Source organism: Bombyx mandarina, chromosome 05, assembly GCF_030267445.1.
Source record: "Bombyx mandarina strain Sakado chromosome 05, ASM3026744v2".
In the NCBI taxonomy this organism is placed as follows: Eukaryota; Metazoa; Arthropoda; class Insecta; order Lepidoptera; family Bombycidae; genus Bombyx; species Bombyx mandarina.
In genome coordinates this window covers 15,747,213-15,759,799 of record NC_143212.1, presented here as the reverse complement: position 1 = coordinate 15,759,799, position 12,587 = coordinate 15,747,213, and the positions used below count along the sequence as shown (strand labels likewise).

General features: G+C 39.3%; 2 protein-coding genes across 6 annotated transcripts in view; one reads left to right on the top strand and one right to left on the bottom strand.

Moving 5' to 3' along the window:
- Dscam3 (Down syndrome cell adhesion molecule 3) overlaps positions 1-12,587 on the bottom strand; it is a 319,922-nt gene that overhangs the window by 33,948 nt on the left and 273,387 nt on the right. The window lies entirely within an intron of this gene.
- Corin (corin serine peptidase) overlaps positions 1-12,587 on the top strand; it is a 114,427-nt gene that overhangs the window by 61,348 nt on the left and 40,492 nt on the right. The window contains exons 4-7 of the mRNA XM_089727913.1: positions 2,353-2,563; positions 3,090-3,734; positions 8,747-8,887; positions 11,904-12,098. Coding sequence (XP_089584039.1) covers positions 2,353-2,563; positions 3,090-3,734; positions 8,747-8,887; positions 11,904-12,098 — 1,192 coding nt within the window. The remainder of the gene's footprint in view (positions 1-2,352; positions 2,564-3,089; positions 3,735-8,746; positions 8,888-11,903; positions 12,099-12,587) is intronic.

The window sequence follows — 12,587 nt, the reverse complement described above, 5'->3', positions numbered from 1 at the left end:
AATGGATGGGTGATCTCGTAGTGCTATATTTGTTATTTCTGTCTTTGAGATTCTTAAGTAAAAAGATTGTACATATTTTTTAATTACAAAACGTTTGTGATGGCATTACGCAACCGATCATATGGAAAGCAGATGTTTATAATGCGAGCAATAGAGATGCGTTATGATGTATAATTGCTGGTATGGCGCATTGTAAGACCGCCCGCGTATTGGATTGATCATGATAGGTATTTCTACCTGTTTCATGCGCTTATTTACTTATTTTATTGGTTTGATGGGTGGACGAGCTCACCTGGTATTAAATGGTTACCGATGCCCATAGACATCTACAACGTAAACGCTGCCATCTATCTTGAGATATGAGCTCTAAGGTCTTCGGCTGCCCCATTCTTCAAACTGAAACGCATTACTGCTTCACAGTAAAAATAGGCAGGGTGGCGGCACCTACCAGTGCAAACTCACAAGACATCCTGTCACCAGAAGTTATTATGCAAATTATAATTTTGCGGGTTTGATTTTTATTACACGATCCTTAGCCGTGGAAGTCAATTGTGGACATTTATTATGTACGTATCTTAATAGAAAAACTGTTACTTGCTTGCGGGATTCGAATACCGTTGCATCGTTAAATACGAATGGCCGCGGCGATGACAAAAGGGAGTAAAGCTTTTGAAACTTCTACCTTATATCGGTCGGCGGACGGTTTGAATTAGAAAAAAACGCTACATCCTTATGGATTTGATGTTAATCACAGCCGAATACGTCCTCTAACTAAGCGGATTTCTAAACTTCATCCTGCTGCATTATCAAAGGCGGTCTCCTTTGAATCACGCGATTAAAGTCCAATTGAGGCCAGGAAATAGCAGTTTTTTGACCTCTTATACTAGAAAGTATGATTGATAGCACCAATGAAGAGTAACCAGCAAATAAAGATATAATCCCGAATCTCCACTACTACTGCTACTGGGCTGGCACTATGACCCCGAAGTAGGTCTTGGCCTCCGACAATAAACTTTGCCATTCATCCCGGCGCTGCGCCACACCTTATCAGTCCGACACTTGGAGCTCACGTAAATTTCCTTCCACAGCGTCAGACCAGCGGTACTTGGACCTCCCTACGGGGCGGCGTCCCTCCGGTACACCCGCGTACACCCGTTTCACAGTCCGATCTTGCTCCATACGCACTACATGCCCGGGCCATCCAAGCCTCCGTGCCTTCATCTCCCCCCGTGCCTTCATCTCCCCTCTCATCCTGAATCTCGCCAATCATTAAAAAAACACTACCTTTTATGGTCCGACCGGTCAACACGTGTAAAATGCGTTCGTTCAATTCATGAACTGGAACGCTTAATGGGCCACGACGCGATTATTGGTGTCTGACCGCTTGCTTACCTGCGCGTTGTTCCCGCTAATGGAATCGCTTATTTTGATGAACCAAAGTGCTTTTCGAGGCTAGTACTTTAATAGGCGGCAGGATTTTTTGGAAAGTGTAATTTACATCCCTTATCTATTTAATGTAATATAGGTTATTGTTTAGTTGGGTGGACGAGCTCACAGTCTACCTGGTGTTAAGTGGTTACTGGAGCCCATAGACATCTACAACGTAAATGCGCCACCCACCTTGAGATATAAGTTCTAAGGTCTCAAGTATAGTTACAACAGCTGCCCCACCCTTCAAACCGAAACGCATTACTGCTTCACGGCAGAAATAGGCAGAGTGGTGGTACCTACCCGCGCGGACTCACAAGAGGTCCTACCATCAGTTATTACGCAAATTATAATTTTGCGGGTTTGATTTTAATTACACGATATTATTCCTTCACCGTGGAAGTTAATTTCAATTTCAAGTCAATTTTGCCAATTTAGTTTTTATCCAGCTATAGTGAAAGGTACATCAATAAGTGCATAGATTTCAGTTGTTGGACAAACAATTGTAATGTTCACTATTCTTACTGTTAATTAATTATCAGAGTATCTATTTAAGTATTCCTCTTCGAGTTTCTTCTTATATTTTCAATTCTGCCTACATGTTTGTTTTGTATTAATAACTAGCTGACCCGGCAGACTTCGTAGTGCCTATAATAATTATAAGACCTAAACTTTTGTATAAAATAAACTTAAAAAAAATAAAAGGAATCCGTCCGACGGGGGACACATCAAAGTAAAAACAAAATTGTTGTTTTTATTTAATTCCGAGCATTTTCATATTTATCTACCTTTTAAACCTTCTCTGGACTCCCACAAATAATTCAAGACCAAAATTAGCCAAATCGGTCCAGCCGTTCTCGAGTTTTAGCGAGACTAACGAACAGCAATTCATTTTTATATATATAGATTATCTTTGTCATATAGTTGCGGCCGTGCCGGCAGTCTAGCAGCGACACCCGGTGAGAAGCTTCTAGAACTACTCCGGCCTTCCAGTGGCACTCCGCGACGTCATTCGACCGCAGCCTGCGCTCCGGCACAACCGCAACGACAGACAGGCTTCGTTTACTGCCCTTCTGATGCCTTACCATACTGTCCACCATCAAGGCTGGCGCCCCCTCGTCCAATTATACCAAAGGTAGGTAACTTTAAAATGAACTAAATAATGCCTTGAAATTAATCATCAAACTAGCTTCAAATTTGAGATTTAGCTTTATGGGTTAAAGGTAAAAATAAATTGAATTTCTTGGCCAACAGGTGGCCTAAAGGATAAGACGTCCGGGGCATTTGTATCTAGCGATGCACCGGTGTTCGAATCCCGCAGGCGGGTACCAATTTTTCTAATGAAATACGTACTTAACAAATGTTCACGATTGATTACTGGTGGAAGACGCCTTGTCAGTCCGCACAGATAGGTGCCACCACCCTGCCTATTTTGCCGTGAAGCAGTAATGCGTTTCGGTTTGAAGGGTGGGGTAGCCGCTGTAACTATACTGAGACCTTAGAACTTATATCTCAAGGTGGGTGGCGCATTTACGTTGTAAATGGCTATGGGTTCCGGCAACCGCTTAGCACCAGGTGGGCTGTGAGCTCGTCCACCCACCTAAGCAATAAGAAAAACCTTTTTTACAGAATAAAGCTTAAATTTTTTCACGGTTTTATAGCTCCAGCCACCGCCACAGATCCAGCCGGTTATTCCGCCGCAACCACCGCCCGTCCCGCAACGCACCGCGCCGGTCACGCCCGCGCCACTGCCTGTCCCCCCTCCAGCTCCACCACGACGGTCTTCTCCACAACCACCTAAACGAATCCCACCTCCGACACCACCCAGACCGGCAGCAACCTCTCCGTCGGCCGACCCCAACGGGAATCGCAAGGCAACGGTTCCGATGCTGCCACGTTTGGACTGTAACAAAAATCCTCAGCCGACAATCACCAAAAAACCGCCTCAAAAAATACCAGATACGCCCTTTACACCAGCACCCCCTCCTCAAAACAGCCAGTCGATCAAAAGATCGCCAAGTTCGGGGTCAAACATCAGCGTTAGACAAGACTCGAATGTGTCTTCGGACTCGTTTAGTCAAACGTCGTCACCATCGTACACCACAAAGACAATGGAAGCTCCCTTGCTACCCCACCAGCACGTGAACAAGAGTTTGAACGCAAAGATAGCGAGGGGACTATTGCTGAAAGAGCAGCAAGAGAAGGAGGCTGGTAACTCTTCAATTACCAAGAGTATGTCAACACCAGCGTCACTACAGACCATAGTTAGATTTCAAAATGGAAGCAACATGTCCTTGCACCATCGGGTGAGTGAAAAATGACTTGGTTTTTTTAGTTTCTTAATTAAAATTCCAGCACTGCAAATTGAAAGAATGCTCTTATTGTACATGGAGAACTTTAAATTGTTTTCCGATGAATAGAATCACAAGGGAACAATCGGTTGAACTATGCTCAGTTTTTCGTTTTTAGCTGTCGTTTATTTTCTCCACAAGCCAAGGTGTGACACTATTCTGTGATTCTACCTGCGTGTTTTTTTTTTGAACAAAGATTTTAAGAATATTCTGGCATACCTCTGTTCATATCTCTGTTATTTTGCTGTTATACATATTGTGTATGATAATTGGCTATAAATATTTCAAAGACTAGGAAATGACAAGCACCATTTATAGTCGTAGTAGCATGGCCTTTATTTATATGTATATACTTTGTATTATAAATAAATTATGTAAAAATAGTTTATTTCTAATCATCACCGTGATACGTTAAATGCAACAAATTGTCCGTTGCTTTTATTTCAAAAGCCTATTCTAAAAAAATATAATTCTAAAAATAGTTAGCATGTTCCAAAAGCACTCGGAAATTTGTTTTTAGGGAAATTCAAATCAAAATTTGTTTTTCTGATTTTTTCCGTTTACGTATCCGATAGGTTTTTTTTGTAAAATTAAATGGCAACCCTATTGCCATTTTAAAGCGACGTTTCCAATTAAATTTAAAAGCTGTACTCTAAACTATAATTCAATATCGGAGATGAATACAGAAAATTCCCAGAGTTAAAGTAACGCAGTTAAGTAAACGCAATTTATTGTTTAACAGTGCTGTTTCTGTTACGCTCGCTTGAAAAATAGATTGATTAAATCTTTTGAACAAAATGAAAGTGTTGATATAAGGATATAAGTGTTATAATGCATCAAGAGGAAGATGAATATATTTTTGCATTACATGTGGACTAGCTCACGTACCGATTAATTGGTGTTCAATATATTTAAAACTACTTTTACGGTTTTCACGGACGCCCATCATGCGCATCCGTGACCACAAAAACCGTAAAGTATTCGAAAAGACACAAATAAAATAATAATAATAAAAACGTGAGATTAAACCGTAAAAATATTTTAATTAAATTTGCGATTCGCGGAAACCGAAGAAGTATTAAGTATAGTGATAAGTGGTAACTGTTGTTCATATATGTGCATACATCACAACAAGAGTAACGTCAGCCATCTTCATATGATTTCGAAGTCTCAATTAAGTTGTATCTCTTCTTCAACACGTGTCCACCCAATGCCGAGTGTAGGACTCTTCGAATGCATCCCATTCTCTTCGGTCTCTTGCCTTTCACATCCAGTCCCTACCAACCACTTTGGCCAGGTCATCGACCCACCTCACTGGTCATCTGCCTGCGTTACGTCAATATACCTATATATTGCCAATAATATGCTCCACAGCAATTCCAACATGTCTCTCTAAGAAACCGATTGCTTACAAACACGGTTTAGCAACAGCTCAGAAATACTAAAAGAAGTTTTACTGGGGCGTGTTGTGAGTCCGCATGGGTGGGTAGATACCATGACTATTTCCACCGTGAAGCAATAATACATTTCGGTTTGAAGTGTGAGGTAGCCGTTGCACTGTAAAAATTGAGACCTTAGAATTCATGTCTCAAGCTGGGTTGCGACATTTACCTACGTTGTAAATGTCTATGGACTCCGGTAATCACTTAACAGTACGTGGGTGAGCTCGTCCATCCATCAAAGCAATGCACATTAATATGGTTTTGCTGAGTGCACATATTATTTAGATTGCAATCCAGATTAGATCTAGGTACTACTTGTACGATTTAGCTAATATGTACTGTAATGATTGTAATTTGTTTTGTGCATCAAAAGTTAAAACTTAATTACCTTTGAAAGGCCTCATTGGCTGTCTGCTCACGTTACAACGTCCAGTATGAAGTCTCCACTCCAGTACTTTTGTGCCCCACTGATTGTCAGTGCGACGGCATATGTGGCCGGCCCACTTCTACTTTTTCAGAGCAATCACTTTGGCTATATCAGTCAAACCAGTTCTTCGGCGGATATCGGTATTGCGCACTCTATCCCGTAGAGAAATGCCTAACATAGCCCGTTCCATGGCTCATTGAGTGAGTTGCATTTTGGTCATAATTGGATTTGTGAGCGTCCATGTTTCGGCCCCATTAAATTGAATAATTACTATCTAATCTATTGTATTTAGATTATTATTAAATACGTCAAACGTATTGAACAGTAATCGAGATTGTTAGCTACTAGCTAGCTGTTCCGCCTCGCGAATTAGCCTAAGTTGATATTTCCGATACAAAAAATCTCAGAGATAAAAAAAAATACTTTGAAGTCATGTATTTCAGCCGACAAACAGCGCGGATAATAATGCTTACACAAGCCAAGATTGCTTCGTGTGTTCTCCAAGATTGTTTTGCCGTCTCAAACGTAGACTTTTCAAAGCAAATAGTAAACACACTTGGTCATCTTGCGAGAAAAGAGAAACGTCTAGAGAAAAACTTTGAGCGACCATATTGCTTTGGTGTTTTGTAAAACCGTTGTAGTTTCTTACTTCTGTGACTTATTTTTCGATGATAAAATTAAATTTGTATGTTGCAGATAATGCGATGTAAGATAAGTTTACGTAATAAATTTAATATACTTTAGAATTTTTGTCAATTCAATTATTAGGTGCGTGCTGATGTCTCAATCACTTGTAATAAATTATTATAACCTAATAATTTCGGTTTCTCTAATATATCAGAATCAATGTTTGATTATATTTATTTATTTATTAAATATATTTTGTACACACAGCTGTTAGAAGAAACACGACAATAAGGATAAAGAGTACAAGGACACTTTTACAGTACAGATAGTGAAGACATGTTCAGCGCGGTTTCTTAAAATTTTCCACTAACGCACAATAGATAGTGTGTAAGTTTCAGTATTAGTACTTTGATGTGACGTCACGGTCACAGATGTTGGCTATTACGGACAATGTGAAGCAATCGAATATGTATAATGAAAACTGCGAGGTTAAAGGAATAATGTAGGTAGCAAAATTTTCAAATTTCAAATGTCGACATAATATAACTAACGTCTTAGTCAAAACGAAAACTAAAAAGTATTTGAAACGTCGTAAAGCCTTTACAATTTAAACTTTACTTATTTAATTTTTTTTTTTTACTTAAATAACTGGGAACTTGTCACGCACGGTCATCCGGCCTCAATTTAGGCTTCTCTGTGCTATGGGTACCAGAGAATGATGATTACATAGGCGGCACTAAAAATTTCGGGAATTAACGAAGTGACACAACATTACTATTTAAAAATATATTTATTGCTTTTCGAAGTATTCTCCGCGAAATTTGACACATTTTTCCATACGATGGAACCAATCATTGAAGCAACCATTTCATTCGGAAGTTGGGGTCTCCAAAATGGCCGTTTTATAGGCGTCCACAGCTTCTTCAGGTGATGAAAATCTCCGTCCACGCAATTTATTCTTTATTTTAGGGAAAGTATAGAAATCATTAGGGCTTAGGTCGGGGCTGTACGGCGGATGGTCTAATAATTCTATGTTTTCTTGCTCTAAAAACTCTTCGGTTCTGTGCGCGGTGTGAGAACTCGCATTGTCGTGATGGAGGATGATGCGGCGGTTGCAGTTCTCTTTACGGAGTTCAGAAACGACCTGTGGCAAACAAATGCTAGCATACCATTCTGCATTAACCGTTCTTTGTCCCTCAAGAGGAATAGTCGTAACATGGCCGGTTTTGGAGACAAACGTGGCCACCATTTTTTTTGCAACACTCCGTGAACGAACAATTTTTGTTGGCTTTAACTCATTTTCGAACACCCAAACTCGTGACTGGTTTTTTGTTTCGGGTTCGTACGCGTATATCCAGGATTCGTCACCTGATACAATGTTGTATACAGCATTTGAGGATCCTGCGTGGAATCTTTCGAGAGTTCTGACGCACCAAGTAACGCGAGCCGCTTCTCACAGAGCGAATGCGGTATTCATCGGGAAAACAACTTTTTTACACCTAATTGTTCATGCAAGATTATTTGTATTTGACTCATGCCAATTTCTAAAGTTGCCTGAATTTCGCGGTATGTCACATGTCGATCTTCCTCAATCAGCTTCCGCACAGCATCAACTTTTTCTTGGGTGACTGCAGTTTTTGGACGACCTTGACGGGGATCATCACTGTGCTTGACACGTCCACGTTGAAACTCAGCAAACCAGCGATAAATTGTGGTTTTGGATAGGGCTTCATCACCAAATGCAGAAATCATCCGGTCAACACACTGTTTTTGTGTTAAACCACTTCGAAAGTCATAATAAATCATCGCTCTTGAATTTTCTCGAGTCAATTCCATTTTCTCAACGACTAAACAAGTTTGACAAAACCTCGTGACAAGACCGAGAATCTTTTTTTAAATAAATAAATGGTATTCGATTTTTAAAACCAAGGAGTTTTCAATTAAAAAGATTTTAATATGACAGGAACAGTGGAAATATTCCATTCCCGATACTTTTAGCGCAGCCCTCGTATACTTATATACGTTCAAAGGGTGGGGTTTTGAAGGGTGGAGCAGCCGTTGTAACTATACTGAGATCTTAGAACTTATATCTCAAGGTAGGTGGCGCATTTACGTTGTAGATGTCCATGGGCTCCAGTAACCACTTAACATCAGCTGGGCTTTGAGCTCGTCCAACAACCTAAGCAATAAAAAAAATAGACACCCACAGACAAAGAGTAAATAAACCTGTTCATCAAATAATGTTGGCCCGATATGGGAATCGAACCCACGACCCTCGGCGCAACCGTCAGGGACGCTAACTACAGCACCACTGACTGTCAGTCCAATTGTCAATAAAAAGCTGAAAATTAAACTGTAAAAGAAGTTTTAAAAGTTTTCTAAACAGATTTTATAATTACCATTCTTATTTCGGCTGTTAATAACTATTATTGTACAACGATAGTCAATTGAATTCCTTTGGACGTGTGCAGATGCTGCGGGACATACGCGGAGCCAGCAACGAAGGCTCCCCGCACAAGTTCAGACTGATGCAAGTGGCACTCAACGCTGTAGCACTGTTAGCCATAACTGGCGCTCTATTCGCCTACTTCCGAGCCAATCCCGCAGTACAGGTAAGTTAAGTCCATAATAAAGATGCGAATCTAATTCGAACCCTACACTAAACTAAACTAAGCCCTACACTAAAAAATTCAAACCCTACACTAAACTAAACTAAACTAAACTAAACTAAACTAAACTAAACTAAACTAAACTAAACTAAACCTTAAAAAATATTTAAAGCTTACTATTCTTATGATATTTGAAGCGAAAAATTACCGAATCTAAATATCCTGCAAGACTTTGAAGCGTACCAATTTTCCGATGCCCACATAATTTATACAAATTCCGAATAACGATGTTTGGATTGTGCGTCTACTGATCAATATGGTTCGCTCCGTGAAGATCTTTGTCGTTAAGATCGTCGCTTTGTCGCTTTATCGTTTCCTATACACTAATAATTTAGGAAACAGTAGATCGTCAATGTTTCCGAACTCTTTCAAAGATGTTGTCCAAGTTTTATTTGCATTCCTACGAATACCACTTTGATACATGAATTCTAAGCTCAAACCGGACGCTTTACTACTTGGCGGTAGAAATACGCAGGATGTTAAATATCTAACCGTGTGAGCTCACATGATGCTGTACCATCAATCTGTATTACAGTTCAAGTAAATGTGTTAGCTGAATGTATCTATCTAACAGAAAATAATTAAAAGTTTTCTTTCTGAAAGCATCAGTGGCCGGCGTCTATGGAATAAGAAAGATGAAAATTTCCTACCCACAAATCACATAATTTTTCATGTCTATACTCACTAAATTAATTCTATCGCAACGTACAAGATAATATTTCCATAAAACCGTCCGAATCGCAAAGAAACCGTGAATCGGCAACCTTATTATCCCATAAAAATTCTTTCGTACAAACAGCTCTTTTCTTATTGAACAAAACAATTACATTCACAATGTAAGTACTCGTGCATTGTAAGGCATCGTTGGAGTGGCAGTAATTATGTTGTTGCCTCATTGTGTTCCTTTATGAGTATACTCCAATTAACTGAGCACTGAAAATAAGTAATAGCGGTTCGTTTGAATCTAGGGAGGAGCGTTTTGTTTTTCAAATGCTTTTATTGAAAGACCCGTTTGTTGGATAGCATTTTAGCTTCTATATAATTCAGATAATTTGTCTATTTAGTTGGCTTTAATTTTGATTAGTTAATGTTAGCTTCGTATTTAGATAGACCGTCATTTTTACCTTAATGCACCAGTCGTATCTTTGTCTACACTGACACTTTGGGTGCATCTTTGATTTGTTTCGTACTTTGGTTTGGTTGGTACTTCAAACGGTATGGTCTAAGATATTATTTGAGAGAATCCCGTCACCTTGATTCTGTTATCGCAAGCGCCATCCGAGTGGTTTTCCTGGTTAACTTTCTTTACCTGGTGACTTAGCACTGAACCACTGACTTTTGTAACACAGGTTTTCCTAGCATAAAAGTCAGGGAATTTTGTTATTGTATACCTCATAAAAAAGCCATGTATATTATTATACTAGTGTTAAGAATTCTTGTACGTGTTTGCATTTTAAGAGGCTTGAATAAATATTATTATTATTATTATTATCTCTCTCCTCCTTGCGTCGACAATCTTCAATGCTGAGGGTCGTGGCCTCTAATAGCTCTCTACTCATTTAATTTCTAAGAGCTAATAATTTTCCACAGTGTATTCTCAATTATGATCATCCAGCTGTATTAAAGTTCCTTTGGTATTTCTCGATCACTATAACTACAATATCATTATAAACGACGATCTCGGTATCAAAAACCGCCTCGAATTGTGTAACATTTACCGATTTTGAAGTTCTTTGGTCGCATATCCAGGGAAGAGGCCTCAATCGGGCGACTATTTGTTTAAGGCCAAGTGGAAGGCAAGAGATTATTCGGCCGATCGTCAATTCGCAAGGACGTAATAAAGAAAGCAACTAAGTCGCCATGGTCCACAACGGTATTCGTTATCTTTAATGTCTAGAATTTAATGGTGTGAGAGATGAACTGCGTCAGGTCTTCTTAGTCCGCACAATCATAACAATTCAATAACGAATTTCATCCTGAATAATCCTCGACACGGTGTGAAGTGCATTCTGTTTCTTTCTTCTTTTTCCTTGCAAAATCTCCAAATTGAATGATCGTTTAAGTAAATTTTCCGAAGGTACTATCTGAGTTAGAAACATCAGGTGGTCCGTTGCACATGCCCGCCTGAGTTACTTTAATAATAAATAAAAATATTTAATGTACCGACCTTAGTTGTTACTTCATTACAAATTGAATTAACTGTGGAGTTATTGAAGCATAAACGAAATAATCACCCATCGAGTCCAAAGTTTTTAATTCTTGTAAAAGAAAACTAGTAAGTACGCTTTGAAACAAACTTTTAATAAGAATAATTTGAAATTCGAACAATGTTTTAGCTCTACAACTTACTGTAAAATTTACTTTGAAAGCGCATAATCCCGTCACAATACTGTTATCGACAGCTGCAGGGCATGCAAGATCTAAGCCTTCAGACGCGAAATACAATGTCATTTTGGATTTGTTGGCGCATTTCCCGTTTTCCTTAATCCTTTGCTTTAAAATATCGATCGCATTTAAATTATGAATGAAAAATAGCGTTCTAATGAAAAGAGTGATACTGGGATGTTCGTTTAGCTGTATACAGAGATATCACATCATAATCAAAGTAAATATTTAAAGAACTAAAGCACAATCTACCGGAATTAAGTATTGTCGGTTTTTTTCTTGATTACCAGTAATCTAACTTGATACGTTAATCACTAACAAATTACCATTTATTATAAAAAAAGAACACAATATTCCTAACCTAAAAGTACATGTTATTATCAGCAACATGCTTCGTCAAAAAGTACAATACTTACTTTCAGCTGCAAGCGTCGTCATAAGTACTTTTTTTTCTTAAATCATTCCCCGTAACTATTTAAAGAGAAGTAATTTATTTTGTTTCCATGAAATTTTGAATCACAGGTAATTTACAGGATAAATACTATATTTATATTCTGAATTTCTTGTCTCACAGTATGTCTCGCAAGCTGTGAACCGTTCCACTGTAGTAACGTGGCCAGCACCTACGGACGCTCCCGCCGACAAGAACCCGGCCCCCGGAGTGTGTCTGCCGGTCATTGTGAGCTTCTGCCACCAGCACCGGATATCTTACAACTTCACCGTATTCCCTAATTACATCGGACATTTCGGGCAGAGGGACGCACAACAGGTATTTCCATATGATATTTGTTTGTATCGGCTTATTTGGGCAAGTCCGATAAGGCTTAAAATTTACCAGTGGTGGGGCGTCTTCTCTGCTCTGGTAGGTACCAATATTCTACTTCTGCCGTGAAGCAGTAACTATAAAACCGAGATTTAAAGGCACGTCTCAAATCACATCATCCCTGCTTTGTTAGGCAGGGAGGTTACGGCCGGGCAGAGATCCCTCCGGGATCCCTACCACGATGTCTGAACCGCGCCCCTGTAAGGGAACGCGAGGACCCGATGTCATCTCTCAAAGGGGCAGCATTTACGTTATCGACGAATAAGGGGTCCGGTAACAAATTAATGTCAAGTGGGCCGTAAAAAAAAGCCTAGGTAATGATTGAAGGCAATTCCGAAAACTAATATATCTACCCAATTGTAATGTAAAAAAATATATGTACTCCACTAAGCTTCTAGTTTTAAAAAAAAACAAGAAGCTTAGAGGGGAATACAT